The sequence below is a fragment of the Tachypleus tridentatus genome, chromosome 6 (assembly GCF_004210375.1).
Source record: "Tachypleus tridentatus isolate NWPU-2018 chromosome 6, ASM421037v1, whole genome shotgun sequence".
In the NCBI taxonomy this organism is placed as follows: domain Eukaryota; kingdom Metazoa; phylum Arthropoda; class Merostomata; order Xiphosura; family Limulidae; genus Tachypleus; species Tachypleus tridentatus.
This window is the reverse complement of record NC_134830.1, coordinates 87275298-87295383: the sequence shown is the minus strand read 5'-3', so window position 1 is coordinate 87295383 and position 20086 is coordinate 87275298. Positions and strand designations below refer to the sequence as shown.

General features: G+C 35.1%; 1 protein-coding gene across 13 annotated transcripts in view; it reads right to left on the bottom strand.

The window, feature by feature from the left end:
* Positions 1 to 20086, bottom strand: part of eIF2Bdelta (eukaryotic translation initiation factor 2B subunit delta) — a 110935-nt gene that overhangs the window by 35695 nt on the left and 55154 nt on the right. For all 13 annotated transcript variants that reach the window (XM_076505927.1, XM_076505928.1, XM_076505933.1 and 10 more), the window contains 2 exons: positions 16007 to 16121; positions 2915 to 2991 (listed from right to left, as the gene is read on the bottom strand). In XM_076505927.1, coding sequence (XP_076362042.1) covers positions 2915 to 2991; positions 16007 to 16121 — 192 coding nt within the window. The remainder of the gene's footprint in view (positions 1 to 2914; positions 2992 to 16006; positions 16122 to 20086) is intronic.

Genomic DNA, 20086 nt, shown 5'->3' with positions numbered 1-20086 from the left:
AGGGGAGCAAACTGAGAGAACAAGAGCAGTAGAGGACTGACTAGGTGCATGAAAACAAGTGTAAGAACCACTATTGAAAAGAGAAAGGTTGTGATTAGAGAGCATACTCTCTATGGAGCAACCCCTCCAATCAATGTCAGCACTTCCCCAGAGGGGATAATGTCCATTAAAGTTCCCCAGAATTAAAAAAGGAGACAGCAACTGTTCAATGAAAGCATCAAGGTCTGATTGATCATAGGTTTCTCCAGGCAACAGGTAAAGAGAATAAACAGTGATGGTTAGACTCAAAGAAACACGGACGGCTACAGCCTCCAAGTGTTGCTGAGTGGCAAAGACAGGGTGGGCACATGCTGATCAACCAACAGTGCCACCTCTCCATGCACTCAGCCATGACACAACCTGTTATTTTAAAATTTTATTACCCAGGTCACAAAAACAAATTTTGAAGAGAAAAATAGGAATTTACCATTTACTTTGGGCATAAGCAATTGGGAAATAAGACTTTCTGCACAGGAACAAGGAAAAGAAAAATTTTGTTACATACTGATATTCAATGAACAAATATTTGTTTTCATTTATTAAAAATACTTCAATAAAAAATATTTTTTTATACGTTAGACTTGTAATATTAACTGAAAGACTGCCAAATTTTGTAAAGATATACAAACTATATTAAAAGTTCCTAGAATTAAATCTAAAAAGTCTTTACATAAGTATAAAGAGGTCATGTGGTTCGTTATATAGACTGAGCCCATACTGAAATAATTAAACACTTTGCAGAGGCTGAGAAAAACAAGTAGGGAACATCCTGATCTATCAGTTGGTTATATACACATTACACAGTAAAGGAGGTGTATGTAAGCAAGTACTTCCAAAAATGGAAGAGGTGGGCAGGGCCACCTTGGTTGATTCACTAAGTGTATTATCTCAATAAACAGAAAAGTTAGGAGGTGCTTGTTATTCTTAACTTTATTTAATGCAAAATGGAGTTTATCATGTGACATTTCTGTAAATGTAAATAAAATTACAACCTATATATCAATAATGTAACTTTTTAAGGTTAATATTTTGCTATTACAACTTTGTCAGCAGCTGTCGATATCCCCAATTCACTAATTGAGCTAATGAGGTGAACTAAGGTTATCACTGTGAATCCTGTGGGAAAAAGTTTGAACAAGAATTAAAATATATTGTAATATGTTATTACAAATAACATGGTTCTAAATGTCAGAGTGAACTATTAGCAGTTTGTTAACGGGAAGATGTGACAGGTAAGTCCGATTGTCAAACATATCGTGCTGTAAACAAATGCTACTATTCCAAGGTCATGCTCTATCTGATAAATGAGCACTTTGAGCTCTGCCACAGTTTCCATTGAAAAATACTCCATACTAAGAATGTCATATCTACACACCACAACTTCTCCCTGCATAGTTCCCATAACCCATCTAGTATACATTGGTTTTTCAGAGCCCACTTCAACAATCTGAATTCAGAGAAATCTAGCATTGCATTCATTATGTCTTCATATGAAATAATATATTATCCATCTTATTTTCCAGATGCCAGAGGTATTTGACAGTTGAACAGATAAGGTTTAGAAACAGATAATAGGTAGGCAAACAATGACATGTAAGCATAAGTAAAAGTTATATTGACAGAAGAATATAAAACATATTTTGACAGAACATTAGTCTATTTTCTTCAAGTATGATCAATAAATAAGTAATACAAGGTTATATACTCTTACAAAGACAAAATATAGGGGGTTTAAATGTCAGAAATGGTGTCAGCAGGTGGCAGAATAAAGGTAGAGGTTAGGTGTGGTCAAGTGTATGAACAGAGAATAGACCTTGCCAAATACCATTGAGGTTGCAACATCAGCTGCTTTTGGCAAGGTCTATTCTCTATTCATATCTGAAGACAGACAGACCGATATTCTATCAAACATGTAGAGTGCTCCATGATCAATAAAACTTAACCTTGTTTACATATTTATTATTATATTAGCATAATGTAGTTCCTTACTCAAGTATTTTAGGAGCAATCTATGTACATGACTTGTGACACTTTCCCAGAAAAAGATCCCTTTTTATTATGTTGCATACCATCGCTTGGGATACACAGACAGCTTATACAATAACAGTGTATGATTTGTTGCATATCTCTTTCTGTGTGGTCCTGGTACCCCATATGATACTTTATTACTTTGTTTCCAGTTTGCATTAAATACAATGGATACTGAAACTTTAGACTTAGCATACCTTCATGACTTGATTGCATAAATAATTCGTATCAAAAAAGACTTGCATATATTTCCTAAAACAATAAATTTTGGAGGCATCACACTACCTACAAAATACCAAACTATGTCAACAAGTAGTTCTGATACACATCATTCCACTATGACTATATTTGCTGTGGTTGTTATATTAGTTGTTGACTTGCATATTTAAAATCCATTTAATATAGCACACCCAAACTTCTATATATTGTGATTATAAAACAAGTTAAAATTAACTGAATATATAAATTGGATTGGTCTGACTAACAATAAAAAAAAAAAAATTAAATGTAACACAAAACAAAGTGCTTTTATTGTTTTCTAAATAGTTTCACAACACAAATTTGGGAAATTTCAAAATCTCAAATATTTTAAAAACATATCAGAGTTTATGAATATTTTGATATGAAATTAAAGGTACTTAAAAGGTTTGTACAAAATGTCGAACTATTATTACTGTGAGAATGAAGAGGTCGTGGCATATCAATCATAACTTTCAAGCTCAGAAAATTAGTTGCAGATTTAAACTTAGAATACATTTCTTAAAATTTAAATGTTCCTTTCATAAACTTTTAGTATTCAGCATAGAAAGAGAGACAAAAAAGAGAAAAAAGAAAAAGAGAGACTTACTTCATGTAATTTCGAATCTTAGCTTCAAGATCCCTAGACAGTTCTTTATGAGGAGGTGTTATGTAATCTTTAATAGTCTAAAATAAAATAAAAATCTTTAGAAATGCAACAGCTATCATTCTGTGATCAGAAAACATTTTTAACACTTAGAGCTTCAAACATTTACAAATATCTCATTTTTGATTATATTGTAAAAATATTATGAAAGTTCTCTTTGTACCATTTGTTAATATATTTGGTTAAAGCATGGAAAACATAAATAACATTCTGATACACTATTTAGTTTTATCATGGAACAACATTGACTTATTTTAGCTTTCAGAAAGGTAGCAAGCATACTTTCACCACAATATTGAAGATGAATAACAAAAAAATATCACATTGTAAAAGAACATTATTGTTTGGAACAAAATGAAGACATTAACATACAAAAAAAAAACAGAGAAGATGGAATATTCTTAGAATAGGATTCCACTTGTCACCCAAAACATCTATTATCTGTATTAGACAACTCTTTTAAAACTTAAACTGTTCATGTTTATAAAGATACTTAAAGATACAGTTATAAAAGGATGAAATTAGGAATACCATGACAGGAAGGTGTAAAATACTCAGAACAGACAAAAAACAGGTCAAAATAAATTTTAATTTCATAAAAAGCAATTCCTATCTTGTAAACATTTAGCAAAAAGTTTAACAGAAGCAGAAATCAGAAAACACAGCAGAATTTCCCTAAAAATGTCAAAAGTATTTCTGAACAAGGTAAGGCATAGGATTCTTTTTCAAAACTACTTGATACAATTAAAAAAGGTTAAGAATCAGGACACCAAAGGCAGCTTCCTCTTGCAGCTCAAGCATTTTGAGCATTTGTATTGATATAAGAAATTTGCTATATTTGAACACTCAAAAGTATCTGGCTAAATGGTAAGTCTATAATTAAAATTCATCCAAATTGCAATTCCAAATATTACAAAATAAATTCAATAGAAAACACATTAACTGCTGATTCACTTACTGATTTAAATTGGAAATTTTATAAGAAAGGCTAACAAAATTATACTCTATTTTTTTCTAAATAAATAAAGTAAGATCAAAGCATAAACTTTTTATAATTAGTGAAGCATCATTACTGTAAACAGTTTCACTATCACACTACTGTGACAACTATTATTCATTATCAGCAATAAAAAATTTCAATAAATAATTTATAACAATTCTTTTTACATATACAAGTTTTACAACCAATGGTACCAAGTGCCAAAAAACTTTTCTAAATGGGGGTGGAGATAGGGCTAATACCTGATAATGTTTACTGTTCATACCGATATAGCAATATATTGGTTGGTTGGTTTGGTGTTTTACTGCACAAAGCAGCTCAACTATCTGCGCCAAACATCCAGTGAAAAGTTAAAATTTAATAAAATTCATAAAAGGAAATTAAGGTAAAACAAGACAAAGTTTAAAAACAACAACACATAAATAGCATAAAATCAATGATCACATCTAGTCTACAACGTTAAGAGAAAAATTACAGTAATTGAAGTTGTAACAGATTTTCTGTAGCATAACTATAATTATTATAACTCGCCAGGAAGACTAACAGGTAAGTTCAAAAACCGTCAGTCACCTGAAGTTGGCCTTTCCAGTCCTGGTTCCGAGTTATTTGACGTTATGGCCATTTTCAAAAAGGAAAGTAATACAAAGGTTTTAAAAGATGTGTAGCAAAATTATAATAATAACTCAACAAGATGACTAACAGGTAGTTCAAACAACAGTGTTAGTCACCTGAAGTTTGCCTTTCCAGTCCTGGTTTCAAGTTATTAAATAACTTGTTATGGCCAGTTTCTAGTTTCAAATTGAACTAGATAAACTGTGATTTTTAAAAGGGGGCCACATTAAAAACTTAAATGGTATTAAAAAGATTAATGGCCTTTAAAAAACTAAAAACATTACCAAGGTGGACAGTGTCGCCATCACCAATAACACTTTCTAATGTTATGGATAAACCTTGGGACAGAACATGTTTAAAATGGTGTCGTCGTTGAGAGTTGTAATGACAGCAAAAAAGTAAAATGTGACTTATTGTGATCTGAGTGTTACACAAACTACACACTGGTGCATCAGTTCCAGATAAAAGAAAACAAATTAAAAAACTGTGACCAATGCATAGTCTAGTTAAAACAACTTCCTCTTTCAGATCCTTACGAAAGCAAGATGGTCAAAGTCCAATAGAGGGTTTTATTTGGAAAAGCTTGTTTTCCTGTTGCTCACTCCAAATTCGACTACCAGCTGGCACGGAGCTGTGCCTTGAATACAGAATCATAGTCCATATATGGAACAGACACAGCAGTGATAGTGCCAGAGCAGATAAACTTAGCTGCAGTGTCGCTGAGCTTGTTCCAGTGAATACCAACGTGGCCCAGTATCCAGCAAAACTGGATAGAAGTAGATGTTAAAGAGAAATGGGCCAGTCAGTTTTGAATATTGGTGAGAACAGGGTGTGAACCAATGTGAAGCGATTCCAGGGCCAGTAGAGAAATAAGCGAGTCAGTAAAAATAGTGCAGTTTGAGTACTGCTTAGCTTCTATGTGATCCAGGGCAAGAGAAATGGCATACAGTACATACAGCATTGTTATCCTAGGAAAACCCAATTCATTGTATTGCGTCTGGATTCAAAGGCCAAAAGGAGCAATGGCAGACCGTCTGAAAAAGTATGGCCCACCGAGGAAAGAAAACAAAACCTCAGGTGGGATGCTTTGATAAGGAACAAAATTTTGAAGCATATAGTAAAGACAGTTGTAAACGACAGAGGTGTAAAGAAGTTTCATGAGACTACGTATAAGCTCTGAACTGGGGAAGTGTGGAAAGCCCCAGTGCAGAGTTGAAATCCTTGGTGATGAATAGGGTCTAGCATCTTTAAGGCTGATGGTCTGGCAGAGCCATAAACTAGTGATCCACAGTTGAGTTTCGATCAAATAAGAGCACGATACATCTTTAGCATAGAATGTTGATCAGTTCCCCAAGTGGTTGAAGAGAGGACACAGAGGATGTTCAGTGCTCTTGCACATTTGACCCTTAGCTTCTTGACGTGTGGTATAAAGGTCAGCTTACGGTCAACAATAAGCCCCAAAAACTTTGTCTCAGGGACCACAGACATCACAACTTCACCGATACGGAGTTGAGGATCAGGTTGAATACCCTGTTGGCAGCAAAAGTGCGTGCAAATGGTTTTAGAGAGAGAAACGTTAAAGCCGTTTGCTGTGATCCACTTCATTACACAATTGAGAGCAGTCTGTAGTTGCTGCTCAATATACCTCATCTTCGACAACTGACATGAAATGTGAAAGTCATTGAAATAGAGCCTGTTTGCAATAGTGAGAGGGAGTTGTTCAGAGAAGGCATTAATTTTTATACTTAAAAGTGTGACACTCAGAACACAGCCCTAAGGGACTCCAAGTTCCCGTAGAAAAGAATGGGAAAGTGTTGAACCCACAGAAACTTGGAATCTCCTGTCCATTAAAAATTTTTTAATAAAAATGGGCAAATGGCCACGTAACCCACGTACATGGAGGTCTTGCAAAGTGTCATACCTCCATCTTGTATTATAAGCCTTCTCATTTTCAAAGAATATTGATACAAGATGTTGTTGTTTGAGAAAGACTTCTATGACTGATGTTTCAAGTCGAACCAGCTGGTCCATGGTGGAGAGATGTCATTGAAACCCATTGGACAAGAGGAAGTTGTATGATTCGAAAAACCAAACAAGCAAGCATTAACCATCCTCTCTACAATCTTACAGAGACAGCTCGTCAAAGCAATTGGATGGTAGTTTGTAGGAATCTTGGGATCCTTCCCAGGCTTAAAGAAAGGTAGGACAATAGCCTGGTGCTAGGCATCAGGAAAAATATTCTCCTGCCAGATCCAGTTAAAAACAATCAGAAAAATAGCAAAACAAGCAGGAGATAGAGAGCACAGCATGCCATAGTGTATATCATCAAATCCAACCATGTACTGCAAGACCGATGAAAGGCCGGTTTGAGTTCCACCAGTGTAAAGGGACGATTTTCGTCATAGAGACAATCAGCTCGAAAGGAAAGAGGTAATCACTTTGCCTGAGTCTTGATGGCTAAGAAGGTGCAGGAAGATGCAGAAGTGCTAGATACTCAGCAAAAACTTTCACCCAGAGTATGAGCAATGCTCCAGGTATCTGCTACTTCCTGGCCATCAGAGAGCAAGATCGAGAGGGGGACAGAATTATATTGCCCACTGACCTTTTGAATCTTGTCCCATATAACTTTGGAATTGATGGTAAAAGATATGCCAGATGTGAACTTAATCCAAGATTCCTTCTGGCTTTGACATCTTACCCACTGAGCATGTGCATGGGCATGCTGAAAAGCAATGAGATGCTCGAGTGTGGGATACCTATGAAAAGTATCACAGACCCGTTTCTAAGCCTTTTGTGCCAGGTGGCAGCCAGGATTCCACCATGGATGAGGATATAGAGGAAAACGTGTCAAGGGTTTAGGAATACATTGAGCAGCTGCTTGTATAATTCAATTAGTTACTGCTGCCAGACAGTTGTCTACTGATGGCTTACAGATGATGGCAGGATCAAGTTCTGCGAGAGCAGTGATAGAGGGCCAATTTGCCTTATTCAGCTTCCACTGTAGCACACTGGTCGGGTGGCATTCAACACAGCCAGTCTCTTTCAAGATTACAGGAAAATGATCACTGCCTTGTGGATTATTGTCAACCCTCCATCAAAAGTGGGAGATAAGTTAAGGGGATCAAATTGAGAGATCAATTGCAGTAAAGGACTGACTAGGAGCATGAAAACAATTAGAAAAACCAGAACTGAACAGAGAAAGGTTTTGATCACAGAGCATACTCTCCATGGAGCAACTTCTTCCATCAGTATCAGCACTTCACCAGAGGAGATGCTGTCGATTAAAGTACACTAGGATTAAAAAGGGTGACAGCAACTATTCAATGAAAGCATCAAGATCTGATTGATCATAAGTCTTTACAGACAGTAGGTGGAGAGAACAAACAGTGATGGTACGATGCAAAGAAACACAGATGGCTACAGCCTCCAAGGGTATGTCGAGTGGGTAAGACAGGGTGGGTACATGCTGATCAACCAACAGTGCCACCCCTCCATGTACTCAGCCATCACACAGTTTGTCATTTATGTACAAAGAAAACTGCTGAATGGTGACTTTATCAGTAGGTTTCAAAAATATTTCCTTTAAGAAAAGAGATACAGGATAATAGGAAGCAATCAGTGTTTTGATGTCATCCAAATTAGAATGTAAACTTTGACAGTTCCATTGTATCAAGGTGGCCATTTTTATTTATGTGTAGGCAAATTGGGTGGAGAATCCTTACAACCACATCTTTTTACTTTACTGTCTTTATTTGAGGGAGGTCTATCAACCTCCATGGAACCTGCCCTGGGTAGACTGGGCACGTCTTTGCTGTTGGAAGAGGATTCCAGTGACTGAGGATGTGAACGAATGGTCATTTTGCATCTTGGGGTGGGAGATGAAGATGTATCCTAGGTTGTACCTGTACCTGGAATCAAAGGAAGTTGATCTTGGGATTTTCTGGAATGTATGTAAGGGGCAGAGATAGGTGTTGAAGTTGATTCATTAACATTTTTAACCATGGAGGTCAAAAGACTTTTCATTTGGTTTGAGAATGATTCTTTTGAAGGCACAGAGAGATCCTTTTGCACTCCCACTGTAGTAGTGGAATGAAATGCAGCAGCATACATCTAAGATGAAGTGGTGAACAGCAACTTTCAAACCTCAGAATAAGTAATGTTATGAATTGTTTTCAAATGCTGCACCTCTTTTATTTCCAACAATTTAGTGCAAGAACGAAAGTAGGATGGGTGATAGCTATTGTGGTCCTTTCCACCGCAACAAGCATGCGTCGAGGAACCACGACATGTCTTAGAGTGACCAAATATTTGACAGTGGAAACATCTGGGAGGGTTTCGAATGTATAGCCGTACCCTGCAATTAAGATAACCTGCCTTGATGGTGACAGGTGGATGTGGTAACGTAAATGTCAGAATGAGGACACAGGTCGGCGTCATAATTTAATCTTTGGAAGTGGAGATACGCCTCACTGCAGAAACTCCTTGGGTGGAGAAACCAGCAAGAATATCTAACTTGGGGATGTTCTTCAAATCCTTCTCAACAATAACTCCTCATGATGAATTCAAAGTAGCATGAGGTGTAACCTCAATAGGTATACCCCTAAATCGCCTTTGTATGTAAGTACGTCTTTACTGACTTTAGAGAGCCAGCAAATCCCTCTGGTCCCTTATGAATGAAAAAGGGAGACATTTGCCCTAGAGGTTTGTCTGAAAGAGAATGTAGTATAAGATAATGAGGTACAACAGGTGTTACAGATGTTGAAAATTGCTGCTCAGAATCTTCAAGATGTGGTCATTTATCTGTGGACTGTTTTTCACTATTTCACTAAGTTTCTTTTTGGAGGATCCATAATAAAAAAAGCAATATTTCAGTGCCCACCAATTCCAGCCACTGTGGAGGGGATGTACTACAATGCCAAACAAGGACATTGCAGAAATGCCAGGGTTTCATGAGCACTATACCCAAACACTAGCATCAGATACAATGTCCATAACACCTGATGAGAACATCCAATACTGGTACTTGGTTGATCCTAGCCCAAGTGGACCAGCTGCCCGACACAAGAGGGGTCACCCCAAAGCTGCTCGTCTACACGAATTCAAGGCCAAAGTGATGTGGTAGGGTTGGACCCCTCAACCATCAAGGTCCTCTCCTCCCTCTTTCACAGGTTGCCACGCATGGCAAACACGTGGGTGGATGTTTTGATCCCAGAGAAGGTAAACTGAAAGAACAGAACCTTCCCTGGGTGGTTCCCTCACCACTGACAAAAATCCACACTGAGGGGTATAGCAATATCTAAATACATTCATTTCCTTAATTATATTTGGCTATGTACATTTAACATTTGTATATTTTTGTGCAATGTGACAAAACATGCACCAAGAGCAGGCATCATAGTGCACTTCAAGTTATCATTTCATGTTTGAATAATACACAAACATTATGTGTAGCACATATTACATCGTGCATATCCTGAGAGAAAGTACAATATAAAGTAAGTACAATGGAAGCATTTTACAAAGGAAATGTGAACAATTACAACTATATTTGTTTTGGATCAACAAAAAAAACGATTGCACAAACAACATGAGTTAACTAATTAGATTGTCTTTCTGACTGAAGCAACAGCACCATCAAGTCACTGAGATGCTGCTCTGCCACAATATTACAGAGAAGGATTGCTTGTAAGAACAAGATATGACTGGCAGAACAAAACTCAAATGAGAAAGACAGTTAAAGTTTGGACACATCTCTAAGTCAGTCCTTCCTTTATCATATAAAAGTATACCTAATGAATTACTTTCAGTTTGAGAGGTTGAATAATTGCTGCAACTTTTCTACGAAACAGCATGTATTGAAACACCAGTTCACAGCTTGCCAGGACATTACATGTGGATTGGGATTCTTTTGAAGTAGATGCCTGTGACAATAAATCCAAACAATACACATATAGCACCAAATCCACTTCTTTTAAAATATATTCAAAACAAATCAAATGTATGTTGACAAATTTTTACACTATAGGATATCACAATTTTATCTAAAACTCTAAATAATTATCTTTTCTTGTCAAAAGTCCACACAGACTGGCTGAATTATTTACTTTAGAATGTGGTTGTCAAGACAAAGTATTTTTCTCCACTTCTATTGCAATAATGTCAGTGAATAATTCACTTTCATTATTCTGTACGTTATCACAGTTGTATATTGAACTTTAAATAATTGTCTCCTTTTTGTCAAAGTCCACACCAGTGGGTGCAATTACTTTAGAAAATCCTTTGACAAGACAAACTATTTTTCTTATCTCTGTTAAACTGTGAAACGTACTTTAAAATATCACCCATTAAAGCTAAGCTAATAATCATGCAGCCCAACTTCACTTTCACTAACTTAACATTTTATGACTTCACTTAGCTTGTTTTGTTGGTTGCCACAGTTGTATCCAGAGGTTTAAATAATTGTCTGTTTTTCATTAAAAGTCCAAACAAGATAGTTGAGTTATGTCAGAACCAAAATGACAAGACAGTTGTTAAAATGCAAGTGTGAAATACACTAAAGAAATCACCTGTTACAGCTAATCACTTACATGGCAGTTAACTTCATGTTTCATTAAGTAACTTTTTTTAATGAATTTCAACTGATTTGCACTTGCTTGGTCATCTGTACGTACTTCCAACTGAGGCCACTCATTATACAAACTAGGAGATGTTATGATGTAACACTACTTAGAAGTTTAAAGAAAAATGACAACAAAAATAACACAACATACAACTCTTATCAAGTTAAGTAACACAACTACTATATCACTTTAAAAAATGAATTTTAATTCATGTTATGAAAATCAAATTATCATTAAATATTAGGTTACTAAATGAATTAAATAATGATTATTACACTAACTAGTCTTATACGTAAGTCCCTCTTAAAAAACACACTATATACAAAGATTGTTCTTAGTTTCTATGATAAGACTCCTCATATTGTCTGCACCAACATTTACAGTATTTTTGCTAGTTCTCTTCCCATAGGGCTTCAGCTTGACAGAATTAGATCCCTTGTCTTCATCTCGATATTGTGTTGCACAAGGTCTGTCTTTTGTATTCTATCTGTATACTAACACAGTAGATCTTGTACCTCATTCTTCTTGCTAGTCAGATTTTCACATTTAGTAATATCCTTCTACGTCTCATCACTACTCAGCCTTTGTTTTCTGTAACAAAGTCCATGTCTTCAGATTCTACATCTATGACAGCCATACTAACCACGTCCATTTATATCTTAACAGCTGCACCCACAAGGTTGTCTTCTCTGTTGAAGTACCTCTAACAGATTGAAATGGCAGACCTTGGTTGATCCATCCACTTTCACTTTATAGTGTTCTGTTGACCATTTCCAGTTCTTGAAAATGCCCTTTCCATTGTTAGGTGAACTTGTTGTTGGATGTGGGTTGCAGAACTAACACTTTCTGTCTGACCTTAAAATGTCATTTCATGACCTTCTTGTTACATAAGTACTTCTTACTGCTTTTGATGCATTTAGCTTCACCAGTAAAACTTTTTGATAGGCCCTGTTCGATATTCCTTTATGGCCCTCTATTATGTCAATTTCCATTCAGCATTGTGCTCAACATTCTTTTGAACACTGTCCTGAAGTTTCTGTACAGAAGTCTTTCTTTCATTCCCATAAACCTACATTAAGGACAACTCTCTTTGGTACTTGTAAGGGCTTGATATCTTAATTTATCTTTTTTCATTGAGTTCAGGTGATGACTGCAGATGCCACCACAGTTTTCTTTCTGTCTGTTCCTTCAAATATTTACCATTTGTTTCCAACCATTAAGTCATATATTGGTGCCATGATAGACATTGCTTCAAGGTCTCCTCCATAATATTTGAGTTTCCACCTTTATTTTTGCTATGGGAAACTTTCTCACTGTCGCACCATTTAAAAAACACAAACATACTTTCTTAATGACGAGAAACCCACTTGAAATAAAAATACATCTCGGAACGGCTGGTATGGGTATTAACACTTTTACTGATAAGGAAAGAATGTTTTGACCTTCCTAAGTCATCTTCAGGTCGAAAAGTTGTTCTTTCCTTATCAGGCATACCTTATCTGTCATCTGGTTATCAGCTACTAGACTGGTTCTCACTGCTACATTACTGTACTCAATATCTTGTAGGTCTTTAACTTTCTTGTCCCCAACACAGCCTTTTCCTGTGATATGTTATTATATTCTGGCATCTCTCAGTATTTGTAACTTGTTCCAATCACTACTAGCATTGTTAATCTATTTGCTAACTTCAGCTGACCATTAGTCATTCACTGATGAATCATGTTAGCAATACTTCCCTCTTGTGATGAATATGATGTGTTTTCTTGATTCTGTTTCTTCTGGCAGCAGCATCTATGGAGACAGTTATCTTTTCTTCTTTCTTGCTCAGTGACCTACGTCCCAGTTCTGACAAGAGGAAATCCTTTCATACATCTCCAAGAAAGCATCCATGTCAACTTTTTGCTCTTTACATTTAGGCAGCTTGGGTTGGCTTGCCCTGACCTCATTGTCATTTTTGACCTCCTTTCTATTGGATAAGCTTGGAGATCTCCATTTGTGCTTTTATTCTCTGTCAATTTCCAGTCTGTTCTCTCTCTTTTTTCAGTTTTTCTTTTTCCTTCATTTAGTCTTTTGTCCTCTTTTCTCTGTCACTCCTCCTCTCCTGTTGTCACTCTTCTCTCATTTGTTCTTGCTGTTCTTTAACAAACTCTCAGAGTTCACTAGCTTTTAGCCCAATACACTCAACCTCTTTCAATCCACTTGTCTAAACAAGTTGACATGTTCATATAGTACAACTGTAATTTCTATACACTTTTTTGCCACTGTTACCACGGTGTGAATATATAGGCCTATTCAATTCTGCTGTTGTACACATTTTCCATTGTTGTTTACCACTGTATAATCCTGGCTAATTCACCAAAAATCAGGATTTTATAAATGGGCTGAGATTCTTTCACAGTAAGTGTCTGTAACTTGTTGGTGATAAATTTGAACAATAAATGGATAGCACACAGTCCACTTCTTTTAAAGTATGGTCAAAACATGTGAAACATATGTACAAGAATTCTTTGCACTATATGAAAACATAGTTTTTATCTAAAACTCTAAATAATTTTCTTTTCTTATCAAGTCTACACAGGATGGCTCAGTTACTTTAGAACTCAACTTGCAAGAGAAATTATTTTTTTTTGTCTCTGTTGTTACAATGCAGCTGTGAAATACACTATCAAAACCAACTGTTAAGGCTAAACATTCCCATTCTGGCTAATTTTCATTTGAAACTTTTTCTGACTGAATTTGTACTCATTTGGTCATCTACACTCACACACATTCTTCAACTGAGGCTTTCAATCTTCCAGAAACCACAAGACACTATGATGTGACAAAATGAGAAATATGTAGAGGTTTCAAAAAAGATATCAACAATACTACAACAATTGAACTACACCTCAAATATGTAGAGGTTTCAAAAAAGATATCAACAATACTACAACAATTAAGCTACACACACATAACATAAGACTCTTGCTGACTTAGAAATGAAATTTGCTATAACTATCACCTTTAAAATAATTAACACTCTTGTTATGAAAACTAAATAATCAATAAATATTTGATCACCAGTTGAAGTAACTAATAACTCTTACACTAAAAAATCTTGTATAACCAATAAAGTTGATGATGCCTATAAAGAAGCTGGCCAAGGTTTTCCAACATAAGAGGTTTTCCTTTCCCTACACTTGAATACACTTAACAATTAAAGAACATCAAGAACATCAATGTTTTTCAAAATTTGAAAACTTAGAGCATTCTGCATTAAATCTAATACTTTATTAAAAAAAAAAAAAAAGAGAGACTTGCCAATTAATATGGCTAAGTTTTGAAATGTGGACCCAATTTAAAGGCAACTTTTCTAGTGTGAGGTTCTGAATACCCAAATACTGTCTGTTGTTCTTTTCACTCTTAAAATTTGCTGGTTTTTCTCTTTTCTTATGTATTCAAGTTCTGAAACTAATACACGAGCTTGAGATTTTACAAATCAAATGGTAATATCCTTACCCTTGAAAATAACTGAAGCCACATAACATAATTTTGAAAGTTCACACATAAAGACTAAGTAAGGGGCAGAATTCAAAGTCCTTTTAAAAAGAATGAAGATTACCAGAAAAAAAAAATTTAATGGTTATAGTTGCAACCAAGCATAACAGATTCAAATGTACACTTCACCTCAGTGTTAAGCTTGGAAGTATGTTAACATTTTATTCTCAGTTGGACCAATGTACCATGCTTAATGACTGGAGTTTGCTAGTTCTTTTATACTGCATTTACTATTCAGTCACTGACAACATCATTTTGCTTTGTGCTACCTTCAATAGATTATCATTTCTGAACTATTCCAAAGAAATGTTTCATGATTTTGTTCTTCTACAACCATTAAATAATGTTGTACAAATCAGTTGACACACTAAGCTTTGGAGTCGAATCTTTCACACATATCTGTATTCTGGTGTAAAGGGATTCATAGCTTAGTTGACACACTAAGCTTTGGAGTCGAATCTTTCACACATACCTGTATTCTGGTGTAAAGGGATTCATAGAGAAGAACACCAAATTTAACTTTGGCCATTCATATTGGGAAATGAACATTTTAAAAATGTTCTGCAACATTTAATTGCATTATAAACAGAAGAAAAACCAACAACAAATGGAGCATAAGACTAATAATTACATATATACACCTTTCATTATAAAGAAAATATAAGTTTGAAAGCTTTGCGAGTTAGCCACAATTAAAAAATGAAGCATTAAAACTACCAATCTGACAACTTCATTGAATTCAATTTACATGACACTGAAATTACAATACAAAATCAAGATATCAGAAATATAATAAATTATAACTGTGGAACTTTGTTCAACCAAGATAAGAACTCCATGCTTAAAATAAATTAATCAGAACCAGTGCTGTGATTGATACTACATACAATATTTCAGGGTTTGTCATGAGAGCAGTTTGCATGGAGAATTAAAATATGGTACAAGAAAAATTTTCTTTTGTTTATTTGGAAAAGCACATTGGAAAAAATAGTACCAATTCAGTTCTATAGCACTTCAATGAAATTCATGTCCCATTTTACATCTATGTAAAATAGCATGAAAAATCTACAAACTTTGAATTTATATTACATTGTTAATAATACAATGAAATTTGGGCAATTTTGTACTGCTGAAGAAACATTTAAGTATTATTTCTTTCTCATTCTAAACATAATAAACAGCACTACCTCAACATTTCATCATTTTATATTACTGCTTAAACCTATTCCAGGTTAATCCATGAAAATACATAATTTTTCTCCCTACTTCTTTTAAAGCAGTCAATAAAGCAACACAGCGAGCGTTAGAACCACGGACAACTCCCTGAGAAATCTGCAGACCAAGTTGGATGATAGAAGGATGGAGGTCTGATCCTGCTAATCTAATAGAAAACAAAAATTAACACAACAAGCTTAAACATAAGGCATATCCTTCACACAGTTTGTTCAACTTATCTAACACAAAATTCATTCTTAAGCGTATTAGTGCTATATTTATTTTTTTTTACTGCAAGTAAAAACATTCTATTGAACAAAAAAAAAGACAAGAAGTCATATTTTATTTTCAATCATCACACATACATATAAAAATGAAAACATAGCTCTAATACTATTAGTTACATTAACTGCTAATCGGAACTATAAAATAATAACAGAAAATAAGCATTACAGAAGAACTGCCATTATCAGTCCTAGTTGTCCATGTGATGTCATAATGGCTAATGCTTTTGGTAATAGCACCCAGAATATTCCATCTATATGACAACATCCTAATGCCAATAGTAAACTAGCCAGCTATTAGAGCAAATTAACTAAAGGTATGGAGTTATTGCTTTTGTTGGATGGCTGGTTGGTTGATTTAGTATTTTATGGAACAAATCAGCTCGGCTATCTGCGCCAAATATCCGTTAAAAAGGTAAAAGTAAAGTAACTGTAGTAAAATTCATAAAAGGAAATGAAGGTATAACAAAACAGCAATTAAAAACATAAATAGCATAAAACCAATGTTGACATCCAGTCTACAACGTTAAGAGAGAAACTATAGTAAGAGAAGTTGTAAAGGACTTTCTGTAGCATAATGGTAATTATCATAACCCACCAGGAAGACTAACAGGTAAGTACAAGAACCACCATCAGTCACCTGAAGTTGGCCTTTACAGTCCTGATTCCAGGTTGTGTGTCATTATGGCCATTTTCAAAAAGTAAAGTAATAAAAGTTTTAAAAGACATGTAGCAAAATAGTAATAAGAACTTGCCAAACATCCGGTAAAAAGGTAAAAGTAAGGTAAATGTAGTAAAACTCATAAAAGCAAATGAAGGTATAACAAAACAGCAATTAAAAATATAAATAGCATAAAACCAATGTTGACATCCAGTCTACAACATTAAGAGAGAAATTATAGTAAGAGAAGTTGTAAAGGACTTTCTGTAGCATAATGGTAATTATCACAACTCACCAGGAAGACTAGCAGATAAGTACAAGAACCATCAGCCACCTGAAGTTGGCCTTTCCAGTCATGGTTCCGGGTTGTGTGTCATTATGGCCATTTTCAAAAAGTAAAGTAATAAAAGTTTTAAAAAACATGCAGCAAAATTGTAATAATAACTCGCCAGGATGACTAAAGGGTAGTTCAAATGGATAGTTCAAATAGTAGTGTTAGTTACCTGAAGTTGGCCTTTTCAGTCCTGGTGTTGAGTTATTTAATGTTACGGCCATTTTCTGCTTTTCAAATCGAACTAGAAATTATGATCCTTAAAAGGGAACCACATTAAAAAAGTTTAATGTATAAATTTAAAACACTTAAATGACATTAAAAAGATTAATGGCCTTTAAAAAACGAAAAACGTTATCAAGGTGGATAGTGTCACTATCACCAATGACACTATCTAATGTTACGGACAAACCTTGGGTCCGTACAGTGTTAAAATGGTGCCATCGTTGAGAGTGATAACGAAGACAAGAAAGTAAAATGTGACTTATAGTGATCTGAATGTTACACACTGGTGCATCAGTTCCAGATAAAACAAAACAATGAGTTAAAAAACTTTGACCAATGTGTAATCTATTTAGAACAACTTCCTCCTTCCGATCCTTACAGAAGCAAGATGGCCAAAGTTCAATATAGGGTTTTATTTGGAAAAGCTTGTTTTCGCATTGCTCACTCCAAGGCGACTGCCAGCTGGCATGAAGCTGAGCCTTGAATACAGGACCATAGTCCATGTATGGAATAAGTACAGTGGTGATAGTGCCAGAGGAGACAGATTTAGCTGCAGTGTCAGCAAGCTCATTCCCATGAATACCAACATGGCCTGGTATCCAGAAAAACTGGATAGAAGTAGATGTTAAAGAGAAATGGGTCAGCTGGTTTTGAATATTGGCGAGAACAGGATGTGAACCAACGTGAAGTGATTCTAGGGCCAGAAGAGAACTAAGCGAGTCAGTATAAATAGTGCAGTTGGAGTTCTGTTTAGCTTCAATATAATCCAGGCCAAGAGAAATGGTGTGCAGTTCAGCAGTGAACACAGAAGCTGTAGAGGGGATTCTGTGAGCAACCACCAAACCGCAACAAACCATGGCAGAGCCCTCAGAGTCACCTGATTTCGAACCATCCCTATAAACTGGAATGGAAAGATTGTTTGAAAGATGTTCAGTAAATAAAAAATGGTACTTCCAAATGGGAGTATCTGATATTCTCAGACGATTTAAAGAAAGGTCACACTTGGGGAGTGCAATAAGCCATAGTGGGATGGGCTGACCAGTGGATTTTGAGGACAGACCCAATTCATCCAATTACGCCTGGATGCGAAGGCCAAAAGGAGCAATGGCAGATTGTCTGTTCTGAAAAAGTATGGCCCACCAAGGAAGGAAAACACAACCCCAGGTAAGGAACAAAATTTCGAAGAATATAGTAAAAACAGTTGCAAACGGAGAAGGTGCAAAGAAGGTTCATGAGATTCTACACATAAGCTCTAAACTGGGGAGGTGTATTGCTTTTGTTATGGACTATTAAACCCTTTCAAATAAGACGCATGAATTTTTGTTATTGAAAGCTGAACGAATAAGTATATTCTTCAGTTTTTACTTTTGTATCTCAGAATGGCTAGTATGGGTATTAACAGATAAAGAGATAATGTTTCGACCTTCCTAGGTCATCTTCAGGTTAACAAAGCAAGAGTTTGCAACTGACTATTACCGGGCACATCTTAGGGACAAGAGTATAAATGGGTACGGGTTTGTAGGGGGTGTTGCAGTGGGAAGTTACGTTTTTTATTAGTTGAGGTATAAAGGTGTTCCTTTATATTGGTTTAATATTGGTGTTAGTTGTATAAGTAGGGCCTCTTTGATTTTGCATTTGTTTATATTTATTTCCCTACTTAGTATCCAAGTGTTTTCTATAGTTATTTTGCATTTTTTTTATTTGCAGTGTTCAAACGTGTGAAGGCGTTTTTTTTTTTCATTCTTTGAATCTAGATTCCATTTTTCTGCTTGTTTCTTCAATATAGAAGTCATGGCAGTTGTTGCACTCTACTTTATAAATTACATTGGTGTTATGTTTGTCAGTGTAGGTTTTACATAGTATGGACTTTAGTGGGTTTCTTGTTATCAAAGACAAGACAGTTTTTACTATGTTTACAAACAATGTGGGTATTCAAAACTGATATTCTAATTGCTTGACAAAGATGAGTAGTAAACCTTTTTGTAGCAGAACTGTACAACATATAAAAATTCAGTCATGAATTTCACTCATACAACAATATATGTGGTAAGATTCTTTATAGTATCCTTTCAAACACTGATAAGATTTTGTTAAAAATCTTAAGCATCTTGCACAAAAGAATGAGGAGCTTATGCAATATATCTGTTGTAGTTCTTGCATTCAAACTATTAACAAATCAAGGACAAGGAGATTTTCACTTTAAGTATAAAAACAGTATTATTTGTCTTATAGTTTTCATATTTGATATGCACAATTTTTTATCTCCTAAAATATATTAGAAGTTTTCAAGGTTACTTTTTATATTTTATTTAATTTTATCTGCTATATCAGTAACTATTATCATCAACATAAATGGTAATGAAATAACTAAAATTAGGAAACAAAGGAGGGGGGAATACATGTTTTATAGAATAACTTTAAACATTTCCCTTTTGTTAAATTTATAATTTACGATCTAGGTAATTTCTAATGCTTTATTTTCATTCCTTGTCCTTTATTATCAATTACTTATCCTGACACAGGCCAATGGTGCCTTTGAGGTAAACTGCAGTTTATTTGAAAAGCATATGCAACCTTTCAGCAAAATCTTTGTTCTGTGCATAATATCATAAGCCTTAAAAATGGACGTA